General features: G+C 44.2%; 1 protein-coding gene across 3 annotated transcripts in view; it reads left to right on the plus strand.

Annotated features, from left to right (window-relative positions):
* The window catches only part of usp32 (ubiquitin specific peptidase 32), a 78107-nt gene that overhangs the window by 42251 nt on the left and 12522 nt on the right, over positions 1-23334 (plus strand). The window contains exons 12-22 of one of the 3 annotated variants that reach the window (XM_079246795.1): positions 105-207; positions 2788-2974; positions 4826-5004; positions 6766-6906; positions 8173-8338; positions 10828-10982; positions 13138-13219; positions 13305-13379; positions 16169-16307; positions 16384-16489; positions 16576-16749. In XM_079246795.1, the coding sequence (XP_079102921.1) occupies positions 105-207; positions 2788-2974; positions 4826-5004; positions 6766-6906; positions 8173-8338; positions 10828-10982; positions 13138-13219; positions 13305-13379; positions 16169-16307; positions 16384-16489; positions 16576-16749 (1507 nt within the window). Of the gene's footprint in view, positions 1-104; positions 208-2787; positions 2975-4825; positions 5005-6765; positions 6907-8172; positions 8339-10824; positions 10983-13137; positions 13220-13304; positions 13380-16168; positions 16308-16383; positions 16490-16575; positions 16750-23334 lie in introns of all 3 variants that reach the window. The other 2 variants (XM_079246796.1, XM_079246797.1) reach the window with 2 other exon arrangements.

Here is a 23334-nt window from a genome sequence, read left to right on the forward strand (position 1 = left end):
GGAGGCTTGACTTTGTTGATGTGTATGTGTATGTGTGTGTGTGTGTGTGTGTGTGTGTGTGTGTGTGTGTGTGTGTGTGTGTGTGTGTGTGTGTGTGTGTGCAGAGGTTGGTTAGAGAGGGAGAGCAGACATGGGCTGCAGCAGGGGCAGAACTGGTTCCTCATCTCCATGCTCTGGTGGCAGCAGTGGAAAGACTACGTCAAATATGTAAGTAAAACCCCAATAAAAGGCTGAAATATGGAGATTTTAAACCTGCAGTGTCTGAATAAACTCTCTGCAAGCTGAATAACTGTGTTTATGGTTCTAAGTTCCCTTTTCCTTCATAACCACTAAAACTCTGCCAGACGTAGCGGAGCTGTTTAACTTCACACCAAATGAACATCCTGCATTGTGTTTAAAAGTATTGCAGCGGTGCAAACGGCTACATCTCACACACTAAGGCTGCACTAAGCCACAGCATGTGACCAGAAGCCTGATTTAGTCTGGACTGCTGCATTTACCTGTTTCTTACCAGATCACTGATGTGCTTCACATGCACACCAAATCTCTGTTTTTTGTGTTTTTTTTCCTGCATGTAACGACGTAAAACTCAATTTGAGTAGTACTCAACTGAGCCATAAAAAACTTTTTCATGACATTTGGTTTTTGCTGAGCCCACAGAGACACGTCTTGTTGTAATTATTCACTGCTATTAAGTTGTTTACAACCTTTTGAAAGTACCAGAAGAAGAAAACAACAAAAATTGCTTAACTCTTCTTCTGTGGTCACCTATTTTCTGGTTGTGCTGTACAACTCAACACTGCCGCTGGTTTCTGGTGGTGTTGCTCCGTTTCTGTTTGCTGTGTAAAGTGATGGATAGCTGAGCTCCTTGAAAATGGAAAAAATGTCATACGTGACCAAATCTGTCCATGCGTCTGCGTGTCCGTCTTCTGCGTCCAGCATTAATTTATGGGTCTTTAGCTGCTAATGTGGCAGCTAATGAGCTGCTGGACGAAGGCTGAAGTTAAAATCCATCCTGGTTGTCTTAGTTCTGCTCACAGTGAGTTCACATTATTTGTCTTTTTAACGGAAGACGATGGAAAAACTGGAACGGTGCAGTTTACTTCACATATAATGTAAAAACTAAATCAATACGGGCCTTCTTGCTCAGAGACAGTGGAGTGTTGGGGAGAAATGTTGGTGCGTTAATCTGATTTCTCATCTTTATCTGAGAAAGGATAATCAGTGTTTTACATGGCAGTAGTCTGTTGCATGTGGAGCAGATTTATTTAGTTTTTAACATTTGTGCATGAGCAACACAATCGTAGCGTCTGTCTGTTTTCATAAATACCTTTTTAAAAGATGTACAAAATGTAAATATACACATCAGAGGTGCAGCTGGATACAAATACACCTGCATGTAAGCACTCATGTAACAACAAATCACTTGTTTTTAACGTATGTCGTTGTTAAGATGGAGGCGTCAGACTGTGAGCTGAACACAGGAAACCACGACTGCGTGCAGCAGATCAGATACAATCCAAGAGCAACACTTACAGGTCAAGTGTTTAGCCGCGTATTAGCTCCCCTGTCAGCAGCTAGCTCTAAAACTGCAGACACACCATGTTCGGTAAAGACTGAGGTTATAACTGGACGTTATATCTGTGGATGCACTCTGGACAAGCTACGTTTACAACAGAGTTTTAATTCCTGTTTAATTCCTGTTAGTTCCGCTTTAAACTGATGAAAAATGACCATGTAAACACTTCATTCCTAATGCTAATTTCTATTCGGAATTAAACTTAATTCCGATGTAAGTGTCTGGTTTATTCACATTTTAATTCCGAACTATTTAATTCCTCTGTCATGTAAACCTTCATTCCGCTCTAAGTTAATTCCGGTCGTTCTGAGCATGCTCGTTACTAGGGGTATGACGATACGCTTTTGTCCTGATTCAATTCCGATTTTTTGGATTCCAATTTGATTTAAATTACGATTCTCACAATTCTCCGATGTTGCTGTTTTTTGTAGATTAAAAAAAAAAAAATGTATAAAACTTTTTTGCACGTCATTTTTCTTCATTTCAGTGAGGAAAAAACAACATAGTAGCCAGACCATCATTAAAAAAAAAAATTTTTTAACAAAAAAAAATTAATTTTAAATTTGTGAAGCAAAAAAATCCCAATTTTCAATTAGATTTTCCCACCCCTACTCGTTACCTTGTCCCGATGACGCGCGTTGTTTTGCCTCCCGTGTTCGGTGGTCTATCTTTCTTCTCCTTCTCAGTTGCTGCACAAAGTGAAGTAGTATGCTGGTGTTGAGCTGCTACTTCACATTTATAATAAAAATAGCGGCAAAACTGGTTCTAATTATGTAGTTTTTACAAGTTACGACTGAAAAGACGAGAAGCAGGGAGACAACTTTGTTTATTTCCGGTATACGTCATACGTCACGTCACCTTCTGTCCAATCAGAACCCTTCCCAACCCGCCGCTCTAAAGAGGAATTAAGTAAGACGTGTTTCATGTTCATTCGGAATTATTATTTCCATGTAAACTTGTAGGAAAATATGTTTATTCCGAATTATTTCATTCCAAATTAAAAAACATTGTGTAACCGTAGCCGATGCATTAGATCTGATTACCCCCGCCATCATGCTGATGACCAAGTAAACAAGCTCGATGGTACAAAGAAACACACACATGTATGTGTGAAAAGGGCTTTATAGTCGTAGGTCGCAGTAGGTGACCACATTAACCTCAGCTATCTCTTAAAAATGACCGGCAGTGCCTGTTGTCTACCTGTTCAGGAGCATAAGGGCATCGTGGTGGAACAGCCGTCCATCCTCAGCTCCTTCAGGACGCCGATGGCCACAGCCACCGTGGAGCCCGCACCACCTGACAGGCTGGGAGGACTGGGGACCGCTGGCCCCATCAGCCCTTTGGAGGAGAGGTCACCCGATGCTGTGTCCAGCGCCTCAGAGGCTACAGAAACTGGTCAGTCTTACTGGTTCAAGTAACATCAGCTCTGCAGAATTTACATGGTTTTAAATCACTGATAATTAACAGTAGAAGTCCCAACAGGAAAAATAATAACTAGAACATGGTAGAAACAGTGACAGTGTGATGAAAACAAGGAGAAATAATCTTTTTGCTGCCAGAAAATGGATGGAATGATTTCAGTCTAATAAAAAACCACAGAGAAGAAGAGCTTACGAGTCGGGTCAGTTGTCTAGTGGTTTATTTAATAAATACATCTTTTCTTTACCTCCAAGTCATCCAATCAGTTCTCTGATCACTGTGACGTTGGTTTTTTTTGTTGTTATTTTTACCAATATCTGATCGGGCTGTGACGATACGTTTTTGTCCGATTCGATTTTTGGGTCCCGATTTGATTGAAATTGCAATTCTCACAATTCTTCGATATTACGGATTTTTGTTGATTAAAAACAAATAAAAATGTATAAAACTTGTCATATTTCTTGATTTCATTTCGGAAAAAAACAACACAGCAGCCAGACCATCATTATGCTACTGTAACGCCCAAGAAGACAAGTAAAGAGAACAATGAAAACAATAAAAATGACAAAAATTTATAATAAATTTATAATATAATATATAATATAATTATAAACAAAAAAAATTTATTTTAAAATTGTGAAGCAAAAAATCTGGGTTTGATCCGATTCTCCCACCCCTAATATCTGATATTCTGGTAGATCCAACTCTTAATTTCCAGCACCGATATCAACCGATACTGATATTTTTGGAGCGAGTTGTGCCAAACAAACAAAAATATGTGGAAAACTGTACGTGACATCTCTTATATTTTGTCATTTTGATCGAAAGGAGACGTAGCTGAAGAGTTCGATAATGTGCAAGTTGCGTAAATGTTATTTTAATAGTAAAAACTGATCATTTATGATGTTGCATGATGATATTGGTCGATAATATCAAACATCTCTGATATTGCATGATGATATTACCGATATTGATCATATTGGACATCCCTGTTTACAACTTTAGGTTCTGATGGTTCGGCGAGGTAGTCTGTGGAAGTCCGACTCTTAACTAGTTTAGACTTGTTTAATCCTGACGGACCTGTGTGGTCTGACTCCGCGCAGCAGCGGTGACGGCAAACAAGTCCAGAGTTACAGAATCGGGCTGTACATGCCCCGAATTGGAGCACATCAGCAGATTAAACGCTGCTTATGGATCCGTACGGAGAACAGAGACTTTTTCCTTTAACAGAAGCAGAGACGTGGGATCAGGTAGAAACATGGCTTTCCATGATCACTTCTGCTCCTCTCTTAATGTTCCCACAGGAGTGTAGAGCAGTGGACGGTAAATTCCACCTGATCTTATCTTTTTATTTAGCTTATAAACAAAGTTTGACCCTATAAGGTCTAATATCTGATCTGATTGGACGGTGACAAACGTGGCAGTAAGTGGAAGTAAAAGATAAACATCTACGTATTTATTTTTAATATTTTATTCAGGTATTTATTCATTTTAGAATGAATATAAATAGATTGTAGTACTATCTGATTACATAATATGGACAGTGTGAGAGGACAGGAGGTAAATAAGTTAGTTATCCCGGTCCAGTCCGGACCAGACTGCTCTGCAGCACAAGTTACCATGGCAACAGGTCTCATCCATTGATGAGCCTGCTGTGTACCCCTGTGCTCCATTAGGAGCTGAAATCTTTTCTCATTTCTACATGCGATCGATGTGACTGTAAGAGAAGTAACATTTATTTTCTCCTGCTAGCTGGTGTCATGATGAGAATCTCCACCAGACATCTCTCTGACCGTGTTGTGTTCTCTGTGGTCGCTGTCCCACCAGCTCTGAGTCCTCAGGTAGCGCCCTCAGCCACAGAAAGCTGTTTTGCACGTCAGCACAACGTATCAGACAACAACAATCAGTGTTTTTCTGGAGCCAATGGCCACCTCCCCTCCCAGCTGGCAGCACAAAGGCCTGGAGCCATCGACAACCAGCCTCTGGTCAACACCGACCCCATGAAGGCAAGAAGTCACGCTCAACTGTTGTGTGTTTGTTTAGAAGCAGTGAAATAAGCTAAATTTGTCTTTTATTCAGGATTCAGACAGAAACTGAATTTGCAGCGTGTGTTTGTTGCTGCGTTGCTCTCTGACGTAGATTAAAGTGACACGATGAAGCATTTCATGGATTTCTTTTCATCCACGATCTGACATATCACACATTTTCCCACCGTTCAGCTGTTCTACATCTAAACCTTATTTAAAGAAGAGGCACAACATTTTGACAGAGCCAATCTAACAGCCCCACCTCTGCAGCTTATCCTCCAGCTAAGCCGGCCCTGTCCTGACTCCAGCTTTATGCTTAGCGAGCATTACTGCTGGTGATCTCCTCCCACTGTCAGAGAACCACTGAACGCACAGACTCAGAGTAGCAGAAAGTTGGAACTCTGTGTATAATGTAAATAAAAACAGAATGCAGTGATTCTCAGTAGAAGATAAACAACATATCAGATGATTAAACTGAGACATTTTATCTTCTGAGAGAAAATATGAGCTGATTGTGGATCTGATGCAGCAGCACAGCTGTAGAAAGCTGGAACAGCAGCAACAAAAGGTGACTGCTGATCTACAGATAACATTAGTATAATATCAGGAGATTATTATTTTATTTTTTATTAATAAGGAACCATCTGTTTTATTTTATCTTCTATTTTATGTATAAGGAACCTATTTTTTTTATTTATTTTTTATTTCTAAACTCTTCCAGACAAGGGAAGGCCTTGCTGATTTCAGCAAGACGATGCTAAACCAGATACTGCATCCCTCATCAGCATGGCTTCTTACAGCTTCTGGTGTTGAGGTCTTCAGATTCACAAAAGTTTATTTAATTTCATTTATTTTTTATCTAAAAGGAACCAATATTTTTTTTTTTTTTATTACATTATTACTTTAATTCTATAGGGAACCAATATTTTTATTTTATTATATTATTTTTATTCTATAAGAGATCAATTTTTTTTATTTTACATTATCTTGTTTTATTTTAACCATAAGGAACTTTTTTTTATATTATATTATATTATATTTTATTATATTATATTATATTATTTTATATTATAATGTATTTGTTTTATTTTATCTATGAGAAAACTATTATTTAATTTTATCTTATTTCATTAGCATGCCTTTAGATGCATTGGACCAGAGTTTGCTTGAGGCTAGTTTACATGTGCAGTGTGTAAACCAGACTTTGATGGAAACAGATCACTGTGTTGTTTGTTATGAAGGAGCAGATTCTGGTAAAGCAACATGTTACTGGATTATTATGAGTGAAGTAAGTTTACTGCTCAGTACGTCTTGTTTTGTGAGTTATGTGGGTGTTAGTCATTCTTCTTTTGTACCAGTGTCTCCTTCAGTGTTACATCCGTGAACACAGCCTGCTGGTTGATGATGAGACATGTAGAAACTCAGTCTGGATACAGTCGTTCTGGTTCAGGTGCTTTTTAAAGCCAGGTGATGCTCGGCTTTGTTTGTTTTCGTAGCCTTTGTTTTCCTTAAATACAATAAGAGATGACCAGAGAGAGGCAGTTGGCCAAAGCTTTCAGGGAGCAGATGCTGCTTCTGTTTTGTTTGGTCTTATCTGCACCATTAACTGGAGTGATAGACGCGCGTCAGCGTGTGCGTAGCAGTAGGATTCTGTCTCTGACTATTATCCGTAATTCAAGGCGACAGAATGGTGTCTTTTGTGTACTTATTTACATGCTGATGTTTGTGTTGTCCACACAGGCCCCTACATTAACCATGGAGGGTGGTAGGCTGAAGCGTTCTCTGCAGCTGGTGCCTGGTAGAGACTTTGAGACGGTGCCAGAGCCAGTGTGGCGAGCACTGTACCACTGGTACGGCGCCAACATCAGCCTGCCGCGACCGGTGAGTGAATGCAGCGACTCGACGGCGGATTTAGTCCACCTGACGACTGGAGACCAGCTGATGAAAATACACCAGTTTACCAGCAGCAGCACATAAAGAAAACATTTGGACAACAATCTCATAATTCATGACTTTCAGAGGCATCAATAAAACCACCTCTGACTGGGGAACTTTACTGGTTTACAGTAAAAACCAGAGTAGATGCATTTCTAACCTGCAGGAATGTGCAGTAAACGCAGTTCCTCATTCTTGGAGCAGAGTTTATCTGAGAGGCGCTGGTTCCACCCGTGTAAACACTCCCAGTAAGACCTGCACGTGATAAGAAAACGACTTCCCCGTTCGCCATGATGGTCCTGTTAGCAGAGTCTTCTTCAGTTCAGGACGACGAGTCTGAGGTGGTGACGTCTCCTCAGTGAGGCTGCCCAGATGTTTTTCACCCTCACATACAGTAGAAGTTAAATGAAAAATACTTTATTAATCCGCAAAGGGAAATTCAGTAAAAAAAAAAAAAAGTTTTTCGTTGCCATGGAGACTCATCATAACAACTCTTGAGATAGCCAAAAATATGCAGAACACCCTCCAAACCTAACCATCCTCCCACCCAACCCTCAGAACCGGCGTGAAATTCTCGTAAAAAAGACCTGATTTGAAAACAGATATTTATATGTGAAGAGTTTGTATTTAAAAAAAATCAAGCTAGCAAGTGTGCTGCCATCAGATGGTGCTTCTAGAATGGAATAAACAAAGACATTGGAAATAAACAAAGTAAAATAAAAACAAAAAATAAATAAATAAAATAAAATGAATTAAAAAAAATGTAACCAAATAAAAAAGATGAAAATTTAAAATAAAGAAAATAAATGCAGAAGAATGGAATAAACAAAGAGAATGATCAGAAAGTAAAATAAAACAAAACAAAAAAAATAAATGTAAAATAAAATAATAAAAATAAAACTGAAGAAGAATAAAGAAAAATAAAAAAAAATTAAAAATAAAGTAAATAATCGCAGAACAATTTAAGAAACAAAGAGTATGATATTAAAGTAAAATAAAAACAAAGAATAAATAAAAAATCTAATAAAATAGTAAAAAATAAATTAAATAAAATAAAACTGAATAAAAATAAAGAAAAATATAGAAAATTAAAAATAAAGAAAATAAACCCAGAAGAATGGAAGAAACAAAGAGATCTCGTGTTTGTAAGATGGAATCTTATCGTGTGTTCCTTTCTGAAGCAGACAATCAGATCTTCGTTCTCTCCTGCAGGTAATCCTGCAAAGCAAGACGGGCCACGCCGAGCTGGAGCTCTTCCCCCGCTACCTCCTCTTCCTCCGCCAGCAGCCGGCCACGCGCTCCCCGCAGTCCAACATCTGGGTCAATATGGGTATGACCAGCCTGCGAATGTTTCCACCGCATTTACCCCCACCGAGAGGTAACGTAAGCCTGCAGCAAGAGCAGAGCAAGCCGTTGTTTCGCCCCACATTTAACCGGAATAAACTGATCCAACGCCAGCGGCGTTCTGACCCATGAAGGGGAGCGACTAATCAGCAGTTTGACAACGCAAAGCTTTTTCTCCTCCGGCACAGCTTTTCCTCTGGAATCTTTCTGGTGCTGCTGAATTCTGCTGGAGAAAAGTTGATCAGAACCGCATGAGGTGGAGCTACTGGGTCGGACTTCACAGCAGAAGTCATTCAGTTCAACCCAGCTTTATTTATACAGCAAAAATTTACAGACGAGTCGGTTCAACCAGCTGGTAGGAAATAGATCAGTTTAGTTTATAATCACTCTATCAGAACCAGAACCAGGACCGAAAACCTCCATTAGAACCAGAACCATGACCGAAAACCTCCATCAGGACCAGAATCAGGCAGTAAAACCTCCATCAGAACCAGAACCAGGAAGGAAAACCTCCATCAGGACCAAACCAGGACCGAAAACCTCCATCAGGACCAGAATCAGGACCGAAAACCTCCATCAGGACCAGAATCAGGACCGAAAACCTCCATCAGGACCAGAACCATGACCGAAAACCTCCATCAGGACCAGAATCAGGCAGTAAAACCTCCATCAGAACCAGAACCAGGACCGAAAACCTCCATTAGAACCAGAACCATGACCGAAAACCTCCATCAGAACCAGAACCAGGAAGGAAAACCTCCATCAGAACCAGAACCAGGAAGGAAAACCTCCACCAGGACCAAACCAGGACCGAAAACCTCCATCAGGACCAGAATCAGGACCGAAAACCTCATCAGGACCAGAATCAGGACCGAAAACCTCCATCAGAACCAGAACCAGGACCGAAAACCTCCATCAGGACCAGAATCAGGACCGAAAACCTCATCAGGACCAGAATCAGTAAGGAAAACCTCCATCAGAACCAGAACCAGGAGGGAAAACCTCCATCAGAACCAGAACCAGGACCGAAAACCTCCATCAGGACCAGAACCAAGACCGAAAACCTCCATCAGGACCAGAACCAAGACCGAAAACCTCCATCAGAACCAGAACCAGGACCGAAAACCTCCATCAGGACCAGAACCAGGAGGGAAAACCTCCATCAGGACCAGAACCAGGAGGGAAAACCTCCATCAGGACCAGAACCAAGACCGAAAACCTCCATCAGAACCAGAACCAGGAGGGAAAACCTCCATCAGGACCAGAACCAGGACCGAAAACCTCCATCAGGACCAGAACCAAGACCGAAAACCTCCATCAGGACCAGAACCAAGACCGAAAACCTCCATCAGGACCAGAACCAAGACAGAAAACCTCCATCAGGACCAGAACCAGGCAGTAAAACCTCCATCAGGACCAGAACCAGGAGGGAAAACCTCCATCAGGACCAGAACCAGGAGGGAAAACCTCCATCAGGACCAGAACCAAGACAGAAAACCTCCATCAGGACCAGAACCAGGAGGGAAAACCTCCATCAGGACCAGAATCAGTGGATCCTGGTCTCTGACAGTTTTATTTGTGAGGAGAAGAATCTCAGATTCTGTTCTGGATTAACATGAAGATGAAGCTGTAGAAACATGATCTTCCTCATCAGAACCTCCTGCAGCATCTTGGACCAGACTGAATCCCGACCCGAGCCGTCAGACCAGCAGCGTGGAGGTCTGTGATGGTCATGTGACCCTCCAGCTGGTCTACGGAGGTTTTCCAGCGTTTCTATCCGTCCAGGAGGTTTACAATCCAGACACAACATGTAGTGTTTATTCAGAGACTCTAAATCCACCATTATTTATCTTCATCAGACTTTCCACCAACAGAGAGGATTCAGCACCAGCATGTGGTTTTAGATGAAACCATCCCATCAGTAGCTTGGTGATTTAAGGGTTAATGTTTCTGCTGCTTGACCTTATGATGGTTCAAACGGCGTGGTGGTGACGTGGACCAGAGGAAGGCGATGCTCAGCCTGACATCAGGCCTCTGCATGAGGCCTTCCAGTCATCCCATCAGGCTCCTCCCAGTTACATCTGCTGGTGTGAGTCTTCCAGTTCCTCTGGACACACATGGGTTTATTTCCACCTGGCCTCGATGTCAGAGCTGGAAAACAAAGCTGTGTCGATGGAAAAAACATCTCCAGATTTATTAATCATCTTAAAATCAATAAAACGAATGAATAACAGGACTAATAAAGTGTCTTAAACTTGATTAAAGTGTTTAAATTGACACCTAAATCCCTCTGAGTTGATTATCTGCCAATCAAGCCTGAACTGATCGACGCCGGAGCCCTTTTCTTGCTGCTTTCTTACAACTAATCCTCAATCAGGATGGTGCTGTTGCTGGTTCCCAGTCAGCTGTTTGCATCTGTGTGTGTGTGTGTGTGTGTGTGTGTGTGTGTGTGTGTGACGGTAAAGGTGTGTGATGATCTGAGCTGAGAAAGTAATGCCCGCCATGTTGTCGCCCCCCCAGCAGGAAACGTTCCGTCTCCCAACGCTCCTCTGAAGAGGATGCTGGCTTACACCGGCTGCTTCAGCCGCATGGCCACCATCAAGGACATCCACGTGTACCTGTCCCAGAGGCTCCGCATCAAGGAGGAGGACATGAGGCTGTGGCTGTACAACAGCGAGGTGAGACGCTCACGCTGAGACCAGTTCTTCCCGGGTACTAACCATCTTCCCACTCGGGTTTTACTTCAGAATTCTGCTGCTGCGGTTTCATAAAGCTCAATAGTTTCTCTAAATCAGTGGTTTCCAAACGTTTTCTGCAGGACCCTCATTTCATCGACGACAGTAATGTGGAGCCCCCCCTCCTGTCACACAAACCGTAGAAACATAGTAAGAAATGCGTGTTTAGTTTTAGTGGCTGTATTGTAGGTATAATTAAAACCGTGTCCGTATTATCATCCATTCTTCTGCTTCAGTGTGAAACATTTTAAACCAGGAATCTCTGCAAACTACTTCAGGTGAGTTTTCTCTGCTTTAGTAAAACAACTTATGATAGTTGGATGGTTTATCTCTATAGTAACCTGCAGGCTTTTCTTTGTGTTCAGGATGAAAAGTACCCAAGGGTTGCTGTAACGTGTTTGTCTTCATACTTCATTATATTAGATAATAATATTTTGGTACATGCAAAAGACTGTGGTCTCATTATTACCCACCATTGATCATAACTATTACTGGTCAAGCAGGGGCAGATATACTCCATCATAGATTTCTTTTTTATTACTTGGAGTCTCTCTTGTTGATTTATCATCATTTCCAATGAGTACTTTTAGAAATTTATCCAGTATAAAAACTCTCGAGTTTTATTTAGCCTTGCTGCGCCCCCCCTGTGGGTCGCCTTGTGGACAGCAACGTGTCCAGAGAAAATAGTTTTTATGTGAAAGAAGCAGACATGTTTTATGTCTGTACGTTTAAAACCATAATCACCTCTTAGATTTACCAAAACAAACTGGTGCAGAAACTTAGTACTCATGTCATATTAGAAATCTGCATTTCGTCTGAGAAACGCTGGTTTTAGACATCCACCAAAAACCACTTTGTCACACAGTCGTCTCATGGGGGGGGTCATGAAAACCAGCGTGTTGTCATGGGGGGGGGTCGTGAAAACCAGCGTGTTGTCATGGGGGGGGTCGTGAAAACCAGCGTGTTGTCATGGGGGGTGTCGTGAAAACCAGCGTGTTGTCATGGGGGGGGTCGTGAAAACCAGCGTGTTGTCATGGGGGGGGGTCGTGAAAACCAGCGTGTTGTCATGGGGGGTGTCGTGAAAACCAGCGTGTTGTCATGGGGGGGGGGTCATGAAAACCAGCGTGTTGTCATGGGGGGGGGGTCGTGAAAACCAGCGTGTTGTCATGGGGGGGGGGGTCGTGAAAACCAGCGTGTTGTCATGGGGGGGGTCGTGAAAACCAGCGTGTTGTCATGGGGGGGGTCGTGAAAACCAGCGTGTTGTCATGGGGGGGGTCGTGAAAACCAGCGTGTTGTCATGGGGGGGGGGTCATGAAAACCAGCGTGTTGTCATGGGGGGGGGGTCGTGAAAACCAGCGTGTTGTCATGGGGGGGGTCGTGAAAACCAGCGTGTTGTCATGGGGGGGGGGGTCATGAAAACCAGCGTGTTGTCATGGGGGGGTCGTGAAAACCAGCGTGTTGTCATGGGGGGTGTCGTGAAAACCAGCGTGTTGTCATGGGGGGGGTCGTGAAAACCAGCGTGTTGTCATGGGGGGGGTCGTGAAAACCAGCGTGTTGTCATGGGGGGGTCGCGGCTCAGAATGTTTCAGAACTGGTCTCAGACGGTTAAAGATGGTGGTGTGTTCCAGGAGGGTCAGATCGTTGCGTCAAGCAGAGAAAACATCTGGCCCAAGGCGTGTCCTGGAGCTCCACCACCCAGCATCCCTTCTCCAGGAAGGGATCCGTGATATATAAAGTCCAGGAATATTAATCTGGATTATCCTGCAGAACGGCTTCCATACAGTAAATATGGAGTAAAGTATGGAAAATGTTCTCGTTTTGTGTCTTACTCTCCCCGATGGGATGCAGCCTTGTTACCGCCTCTTCCTTTCATGCTCCACAGCAGGAAACTGGACCGGTTTTTCATAGCGCCGCCTTCAGGGTCCTACCCCCCACCTCGCATTATTCCAGCCCAGAACATCAACCTACGCTCACCTTGACGGCGACACATTTCCAGCTTGTTTACTGATAAATGTTTGTTTACTTTGCAGGATAAAGACATGAAAAGCTCTTCTATTTTCTAGTGTTAATCCTTCCTGCATGTTTTGTTGTCCTCCAGAACTACCTGACCCTTCTGGACGATGAAGACCACACACTGGAAAGCCTGAAGATCCAGGATGAGCAGCAGCTGGTTATTGAGGGTATGAAAGGCCGTCTCCAGTTTCTTCTTATGGAGCGGCTGAACATGAGGAATACGTGCATAAATGCCTGTTTTCTCTCCTGCAGTCAGGAACAAAGACATGAGCTGGCCTGAAGAAATGTCCTTCATCGCCAACAGCAGTAAAATGGACAGACACAAAGGTACCTGCTTCCCTCCACATAGAGGACTAAACCTCCACGGGGAGACGGCTCTTAGAGGAGATGTTGCAGAAGGAGACAAATACTTTACATTCTAATAAGATGTGGTGATGTAAAATCTTCCAGTTGGACCACATGAAACCATCTGTATGAAAAAGCTGCATGTTCGAAGGCAAAGCTGTACAAACGAAATCCAAAACAGACTTTTTGACTGTCATCTTCATCTTCATCTTCAGTTGCTTATCCGGGGTCGGGTCGCGGGGGCAGCAGCCTAAGCAGGGAAGCCCAGACTTCCCTCTCCCCAGCCACATTTGCCAACTCTGCGGGGGGGGATCCCGAGGCGTTCCCAGGCCAGCCGAGAGATGTAATCCCTCCAGCGTGTCCTGGGTCTTCCCCGGGGTCTCCTCCCAGAGGGACGTGCCTGGAACACCTCAGCAGCGGCTCTACTCTGAGCCCCTCCCGGATGACCGAGCTCCTCACCCTATCTCTAAGGGAGAGCCCGGCCACCCTGCGGAGGAAACCCATTTCAGCCGCCTGTATACGAGATCTCGTTCTTTCGGTCACGACCCACAGCTCATGACCATAGGTGAGGGTAGGAACGTAGATCAACTGGTAAATCGAGAGCTTCGCCTTCTGGCTCAGCTCCTTCTTCACCACGACAGACCGGCGCAGAGTCCGCATTACTGCAGACGCCGCACCGATCCGTCTGTCGATCTCACGCTCCATCCTTCCCTCACTCGTGAACAAGACCCCGAGATATTTAAACTCCTCCACTTGAGGCAGGACCTGACTCCCGACCCGGAGAGGGCAATCCACCCTATTCCGGCTGAGGACCATGGTGTCAGATTTGGAGGTGCTGATTCTCATCCCAGCCGCTTCACACTCGGCCGCGAATCGCTCAAGCGAGAGCTGGAGATCACGACCAGATGAAGCCAGCAGGACCACGTCATCTGCAAAAAGCAGGGACCCAATCCTGAGGCCACCAAGTCGGATCCCCTCAACACCTCGGCTGCGCCTAGAAATTCTGTCCATATAAGTTATGAACAGAATCGGTGATAAAGGGCAGCCTTGGCGGAGTCCAACCCTCACCGGAAACGAATCCGACTTACTACCGGGAATGTGGACCAAGCTCTGACACCTGTCGTACAGGGACCGGACAGCTCGCACAAGGGGGTCCGGTACCCCATACTCCCGGAGTACCCCCCACAGGAGCCCCCGGGGGACACGGTCGAACGCCTTCTCCAGGTCCACAAAGCACATGTAGACTGGTTGGGCAAACTCCCATGCCCCCTCCAGGACCCCAAAGAGGGTATAGAGCTGGTCCACTGTTCTGCGACCAGGACGAAAACCACACTGCTCCTCCTCAATCCGGGATTCGACTATCCGGCGGACCCTCCTCTCCAGGACCCCTGAATAGACCTTACCAGGGAGGCTGAGGAGTGTGATTCCCCTGTAATTGGAACACACCCTCCGGTCCCCCTTCTTAAAAAGGGGGACCACCACCCCAGTCTGCCAATCCAGCGGTACTGTCCCCGATGTCCACGCGATGCTGCAGAGGCGTGTCAGCCAGGACAGCCCCACAGCATCCAGAGCCTTAAGGAACTCCGGGCGGATCTCATCCACCCCGGGGGCCTTGCCGCCAAGGAGCTTTTTGACCACCTCAGCGACTTCAGCCCCAGAGATAGGACAGTCCACCCCTGAGTCCACCAGCTCTGCTTCCTCATCGGAAGACGTGTTGGTAGGATTGAGGAGGTCTTCGAAGTATTCCTTCCACCGACCCACTACGTCCCGAGTTGAGGTCAGCAGCTCCCCACCTCCACTGTACACAGTATTGATGGAGCACTGCTTCCCCCTCCTGAGCCGCCGGATGGTGGACCAGAATCTCCTCGAAGCCGCCTGGAAGTCTTTCTCCACTTTTTGACTGTTTCAGGTCTATCTGATGAATCTCTCATCAGGTTTTATCTCCTTCTGCTTCTGTTCATCACATAAGTAGAATCAGCAGAAACACACTGATGATTGTTCGGCTGCCTTGCATCCAAACTTTCATGAAATTAGATTAGGTCAAAACTTATTTAAATAATATTAAAGTATATTAAAGTTAATTAAATATATACAAAAAGTACAATAAAGTTTAATAAAGTATAAAGTTCTTAATAAAGTAATAAAGGTAATAAAAAATAAGCTAAAATAATTTGAATAATAATCAGGTAATTTTAATTTAAAAAATGGAATTAAATTATTAAATTAAAAATATTAAAGTGAATAAAGATGAAATGAAATTAATGTTCAAATTGAATAAGTAAATAAGTAAATTATTTTTTTTAATAAGAAAAATTAAATTATTTAAATAAGAATTAAATTATTTAAATAAGAAGAATTAAATTATTTAAATAAGAAGAATTAAATTATTTAAATAAGAAAGATTAAATATTTTAAATCAGAAAAAATTAATTATTTCAATAAAAAATAAATTAAAGCTTTGATTTAACTTGTGGTTGATTTAAAATCATGCTTTGCTCTTGATGATCTTGGCAGATCATTGTTTGTGCAGTAATGAGTTTATTGTTTAATTTGAATAATATATTTTATATGTAATTAATACATTTTATTTCTGGTACTAAAATACAAGTAAAATGAAAACTTTCAGGAAGTGCTGAGTTTTATTCTGTAAACGGAGTCATAATTATTTATCCCTTCCTCAGTAAAAATACCTTCATCTTCATCGTTCCTCAGTAAAGAACATTTATTCTGTGCTTTAAGTGTGACCAGTTTGTTCTGGTTTTCCCTCCCAGTTCCAACAGAAAAGGGCGCCACTGGTCTCAGTAACCTTGGCAACACCTGCTTCATGAACTCCAGCATCCAGTGTGTGAGCAACACCAAACCTCTAACGGACTACTTCATCTCAGGGAGGCATCTGTACGAGCTCAACAGGTAGCGTCTACTGGTCTCAGGTGTAACTGGTTGCAACGTGTTTACCTGTCCTGACCCGCCGATGCTTCGTTGACAGAATCAACCCGATCGGGATGAGAGGTCACATGGCCAAGTGTTACGGGGACCTGGTGATGGAGCTGTGGAGCGGGACACAGAAGAACGTGGCTCCGCTCAAACTGAGGGTGAGCAGGTTTTTCTGACAAACTGGTTCCCAGTCTGGCATCCTCACCACCGTATCAAATTAATGATGTGACCATTTCCTCTCCAGTGGACGATAGCAAAGTACGCCCCACGCTTCAACGGCTTCCAGCAGCAGGACTCCCAGGAGCTGCTGGCCTTCCTCCTGGATGGCCTCCACGAAGACCTGAACAGAGTCCACGAGAAGCCTTATGTGGAGCTGAAGGACAGCGACGGCCGGCCGGACTGGGAGGTGGCCTCCGAGGTCAGAGTTCATCAGCAGTCACGCTGCGTTGCCTCAGAGCAGATGTGTGATTCAGGCTGAGACCTTCGCTCCTCAGGTTTAGTGATGATAGAAAGCAACGCAGCAGGTTCGGTGTGACACCCACCATGCAGTCTTCCCCGCTCCTTTAGCCACTTCAGTTTGTTTTTAAACCATTTCATTCATTTTTCTGGGTTAATTGGGAAAAGACGAGATGTGTCCATGTTTCCCAGCTGCATCTACTTCTTCATTAACTGTGCCCAGTGGAACTACTGGTTCCTGCAGGGTTGAGATGAGTTTCCCTCGACTCTGAAGTCACGTAGTAGCAGTTCGTCTGCTTTCCTCTCTATTTCCAAAAACTTTTCCATTTTTAAAACTATATATATATATATATATATAGACACACATTCACACATGAAAACATCTTTATGTCTGGAAGAAGTTTGGCCACAGATGGCCACCGTACATTCACAATGCGCTATACCCATCTTTCCATTCAAATTAAACTTTATTTATGTGGCATTTTTCATACAGTTGCATTGCAAAGAGCTTTACAATATAAAAACAATATCACACACACACACACACACACACACACGCACACACACACATGCACACACGCACGCAGCCCTAACCCTAACCCCACCCTTCCCTGAACCTTCGTTCTACAAAAATAAAACCGCATTCAGGTTTGTGTCTTTATGTCTGGCTTTACTTCGCTGTGATTAAGCGATACCTGATGGATCAGTCCATGTCTGGAGCCGCCTCAAGAACGCCCACCGGACACATTCACCGGGAAGGCCTGGACCAGACCAGGGTGGACCAGGGCATGCTGCAGCCCACACACAGCCATATGGCTGCAGCGCAGAACCCAGCCCGATGACCCCCGCCACTACGATCACCAAACAGCCGTATCCCCTGACACGGAGGATCCCCATGAGATTACCACTAGGTGTAGCTCTAACCCAGCGCTGGGCTGCAGGGTAGCTGGTCTGAGACCAACACATCTATACAAACATGCAGATGATTATTTAGATAAATACCTCCACGTGTCTCTATCTACACCGGAGTCTGGCTGGGTAGAAAAGACAGAGGCCTCGGAGCTTCACCACAGTGTTTGTTAGGGAACTGGCATAAAAAAGGGTCTCCAGATCTTGTTGGATGTGTTCTGACTAGAGGAGTAGATCTGGTCTTGGACATGACCCTCTGCACAGAAACTACCAGATAAGAAAATGGAGCAGCACGTTCAATGTAAAACTAGATGAAGAGTTGAAGGCTGTTCTTCATGAGAACAAGTCTCCACCATGTTCAGCTGTTCTTCATGAGAACAAGTCTCCACCATGTTCAGCTGTTCTTCATGAGAACAAGTCTCCACCATGTTCAGCTGTTCTTCATGAGAACAAGTCTCCACCATGTTCAGCTGTTCCTCATGAGAACAAGTCTCCACCATGTTCAGCTGTTCTTCATGAGAACAAGTCTCCACCATGTTCAGCTGTTCTTCATGAGAACAAGTCTCCACCATGTTCAGCTGTTCTTCATGAGAACAAGTCTCCACCATGTTCAGCTGTTCTTCATGACAAGAAGTCTCCACCATGTTCAGCTGTTCTTCATGAGAACAAGTCTCCACCATGTTCAGCTGTTCCTCATGAGAACAAGTCTCCACCATGTTCAGCTGTTCCTCATGAGAACAAGTCTCCACCATGTTCAGCTGTTCTTCATGACAAGAAGTCTCCACCATGTTCAGCTGTTCCTCATGAGAACAAGTCTCCACCATGTTCAGCTGTTCCTCATGAGAACAAGTCTCCACCATGTTCAGCTGTTCCTCATGAGAACAAGTCTCCACCATGTTCAGCTGTTCTTCATGACAAGAAGTCTCCACCATGTTCAGCTGTTCCTCATGAGAACAAGTCTCCACCATGTTCAGCTGTTCTTCATGAGAACAAGTCTCCACCATGTTCAGCTGTTCCTCATGAGAACAAGTCTCCACCATGTTCAGCTGTTCTTCATGACAAGAAGTCTCCACCATGTTCAGCTGTTCCTCATGAGAACAAGTCTCCACCATGTTCAGCTGTTCTTCATGAGAACAAGTCTCCACCATGTTCAGCTGTTCTTCATGAGAACAAGTCTCCACCATGTTCAGCTGTTCTTCATGAGAACAAGTCTCCACCATGTTCAGCTGTTCTTCATGAGAACAAGTCTCCACCATGTTCAGCTGTTCCTCATGAGAACAAGTCTCCACCATGTTCAGCTGTTCTTCATGAGAACAAGTCTCCACCATGTTCAGCTGTTCTTCATGAGAACAAGTCTCCACCATGTTCAGCTGTTCTTCATGAGAACAAGTCTCCACCATGTTCAGCTGTTCTTCATGAGAACAAGTCTCCACCATGTTCAGCTGTTCCTCATGAGAACAAGTCTCCACCATGTTCAGCTGTTCTTCATGAGAACAAGTCTCCACCATGTTCAGCTGTTCCTCATGAGAACAAGTCTCCACCATGTTCAGCTGTTCTTCATGAGAACAAGTCTCCACCATGTTCAGCTGTTCTTCATGAGAACAAGTCTCCACCATGTTCAGCTGTTCTTCATGAGAACAAGTCTCCACCATGTTCAGCTGTTCCTCATGAGAACAAGTCTCCACCATGTTCAGCTGTTCTTCATGAGAACAAGTCTCCACCATGTTCAGCTGTTCTTCATGAGAACAAGTCTCCACCATGTTCAGCTGTTCTTCATGAGAACAAGTCTCCACCATGTTCAGCTGTTCTTCATGAGAACAAGTCTCCACCATGTTCAGCTGTTCCTCATGAGAACAAGTCTCCACCATGTTCAGCTGTTCTTCATGAGAACAAGTCTCCACCATGTTCAGCTGTTCCTCATGAGAACAAGTCTCCACCATGTTCAGCTGTTCTTCATGACAAGAAGTCTCCACCATGTTCAGCTGTTCTTCATGAGAACAAGTCTCCACCATGTTCAGCTGTTCTTCATGAGAACAAGTCTCCACCATGTTCAGCTGTTCTTCATGAGAACAAGTCTCCACCATGTTCAGCTGTTCCTCATGAGAACAAGTCTCCACCATGTTCAGCTGTTCTTCATGAGAACAAGTCTCCACCATGTTCAGCTGTTCCTCATGAGAACAAGTCTCCACCATGTTCAGCTGTTCTTCATGAGAACAAGTCTCCACCATGTTCAGCTGTTCTTCATGAGAACAAGTCTCCACCATGTTCAGCTGTTCCTCATGAGAACAAGTCTCCACCATGTTCAGCTGTTCTTCATGAGAACAAGTCTCCACCATGTTCAGCTGTTCCTCATGAGAACAAGTCTCCACCATGTTCAGCTGTTCTTCATGAGAACAAGTCTCCACCATGTTCAGCTGTTCTTCATGAGAACAAGTCTCCACCATGTTCAGCTGTTCTTCATGAGAACAAGTCTCCACCATGTTCAGCTGTTCTTCATGAGAACAAGTCTCCACCATGTTCAGCTGTTCCTCATGAGAACAAGTCTCCACCATGTTCAGCTGTTCTTCATGAGAACAAGTCTCCACCATGTTCAGCTGTTCCTCATGAGAACAAGTCTCCACCATGTTCAGCTGTTCTTCATGAGAACAAGTCTCCACCATGTTCAGCTGTTCTTCATGAGAACAAGTCTCCACCATGTTCAGCTGTTCCTCATGAGAACAAGTCTCCACCATGTTCAGCTGTTCTTCATGAGAACAAGTCTCCACCATGTTCAGCTGTTCCTCATGAGAACAAGTCTCCACCATGTTCAGCTGTTCTTCATGACAAGAAGTCTCCACCATGTTCAGCTGTTCTTCATGAGAACAAGTCTCCACCATGTTCAGCTGTTCTTCATGAGAACAAGTCTCCACCATGTTCAGCTGTTCTTCATGAGAACAAGTCTCCACCATGTTCAGCTGTTCTTCATGACAAGAAGTCTCCACCATGTTCAGCTGTTCCTCATGAGAACAAGTCTCCACCATGTTCAGCTGTTCTTCATGACAAGAAGTCTCCACCATGTTCAGCTGTTCTTCATGAGAACAAGTCTCCACCATGTTCAGCTGTTCTTCATGAGAACAAGTCTCCACCATGTTCAGCTGTTCTTCATGACAAGAAGTCTCCACCATGTTCAGCTGTTCCTCATGAGAACAAGTCTCCACCATGTTCAGCTGTTCTTCATGACAAGAAGTCTCCACCATGTTCAGCTGTTCTTCATGAGAACAAGTCTCCACCATGTTCAGCTGTTCTTCATGAGAACAAGTCTCCACCATGTTCAGCTGTTCCTCATGAGAACAAGTCTCCACCATGTTCAGCTGTTCTTCATGAGAACAAGTCTCCACCATGTTCAGCTGTTCTTCATGAGAACAAGTCTCCACCATGTTCAGCTGTTCCTCATGAGAACAAGTCTCCACCATGTTCAGCTGTTCTTCATGAGAACAAGTCTCCACCATGTTCAGCTGTTCCTCATGAGAACAAGTCTCCACCATGTTCAGCTGTTCTTCATGAGAACAAGTCTCCACCATGTTCAGCTGTTCTTCATGAGAACAAGTCTCCACCATGTTCAGCTGTTCTTCATGAGAACAAGTCTCCACCATGTTCAGCTGTTCTTCATGAGAACAAGTCTCCACCATGTTCAGCTGTTCCTCATGAGAACAAGTCTCCACCATGTTCAGCTGTTCTTCATGAGAACAAGTCTCCACCATGTTCAGCTGTTCCTCATGAGAACAAGTCTCCACCATGTTCAGCTGTTCTTCATGACAAGAAGTCTCCACCATGTTCAGCTGTTCTTCATGAGAACAAGTCTCCACCATGTTCAGCTGTTCTTCATGAGAACAAGTCTCCACCATGTTCAGCTGTTCTTCATGAGAACAAGTCTCCACCATGTTCAGCTGTTCTTCATGACAAGAAGTCTCCACCATGTTCAGCTGTTCCTCATGAGAACAAGTCTCCACCATGTTCAGCTGTTCTTCATGACAAGAAGTCTCCACCATGTTCAGCTGTTCTTCATGAGAACAAGTCTCCACCATGTTCAGCTGTTCCTCATGAGAACAAGTCTCCACCATGTTCAGCTGTTCTTCATGAGAACAAGTCTCCACCATGTTCAGCTGTTCCTCATGAGAACAAGTCTCCACCATGTTCAGCTGTTCCTCATGAGAACAAGTCTCCACCATGTTCAGCTGTTCCTCATGAGAACAAGTCTCCACCATGTTCAGCTGTTCTTCATGAGAACAAGTCTCCACCATGTTCAGCTGTTCTTCATGAGAACAAGTCTCCACCATGTTCAGCTGTTCTTCATGAGAACAAGTCTCCACCATGTTCAGCTGTTCCTCATGAGAACAAGTCTCCACCATGTTCAGCTGTTCTTCATGACAAGAAGTCTCCACCATGTTCAGCTGTTCTTCATGACAAGAAGTCTCCACCATGTTCAGCTGTTCTTCATGAGAACAAGTCTCCACCATGTTCAGCTGTTCTTCATGAGAACAAGTCTCCACCATGTTCAGCTGTTCTTCATGAGAACAAGTCTCCACCATGTTCAGCTGTTCTTCATGAGAACAAGTCTCCACCATGTTCAGCTGTTCTTCATGAGAACAAGTCTCCACCATGTTCAGCTGTTCCTCATGAGAACAAGTCTCCACCATGTTCAGCTGTTCTTCATGACAAGAAGTCTCCACCATGTTCAGCTGTTCCTCATGAGAACAAGTCTCCACCATGTTCAGCTGTTCTTCATGACAAGAAGTCTCCACCATGTTCAGCTGTTCTTCATGAGAACAAGTCTCCACCATGTTCAGCTGTTCCTCATGAGAACAAGTCTCCACCATGTTCAGCTGTTCTTCATGAGAACAAGTCTCCACCATGTTCAGCTGTTCTTCATGAGAACAAGTCTCCACCATGTTCAGCTGTTCTTCATGAGAACAAGTCTCCACCATGTTCAGCTGTTCCTCATGAGAACAAGTCTCCACCATGTTCAGCTGTTCTTCATGAGAACAAGTCTCCACCATGTTCAGCTGTTCCTCATGAGAACAAGTCTCCACCATGTTCAGCTGTTCTTCATGACAAGAAGTCTCCACCATGTTCAGCTGTTCTTCATGAGAACAAGTCTCCACCATGTTCAGCTGTTCTTCATGAGAACAAGTCTCCACCATGTTCAGCTGTTCTTCATGAGAACAAGTCTCCACCATGTTCAGCTGTTCTTCATGACAAGAAGTCTCCACCATGTTCAGCTGTTCCTCATGAGAACAAGTCTCCACCATGTTCAGCTGTTCTTCATGACAAGAAGTCTCCACCATGTTCAGCTGTTCTTCATGAGAACAAGTCTCCACCATGTTCAGCTGTTCCTCATGAGAACAAGTCTCCACCATGTTCAGCTGTTCTTCATGAGAACAAGTCTCCACCATGTTCAGCTGTTCCTCATGAGAACAAGTCTCCACCATGTTCAGCTGTTCTTCATGAGAACAAGTCTCCACCATGTTCAGCTGTTCCTCATGAGAACAAGTCTCCACCATGTTCAGCTGTTCCTCATGAGAACAAGTCTCCACCATGTTCAGCTGTTCCTCATGAGAACAAGTCTCCACCATGTTCAGCTGTTCTTCATGAGAACAAG

The sequence above is a fragment of the Telmatherina bonti genome (assembly GCF_933228915.1).
Source record: "Telmatherina bonti genome assembly, chromosome: 9".
In the NCBI taxonomy this organism is placed as follows: domain Eukaryota; kingdom Metazoa; phylum Chordata; class Actinopteri; order Atheriniformes; family Telmatherinidae; genus Telmatherina; species Telmatherina bonti.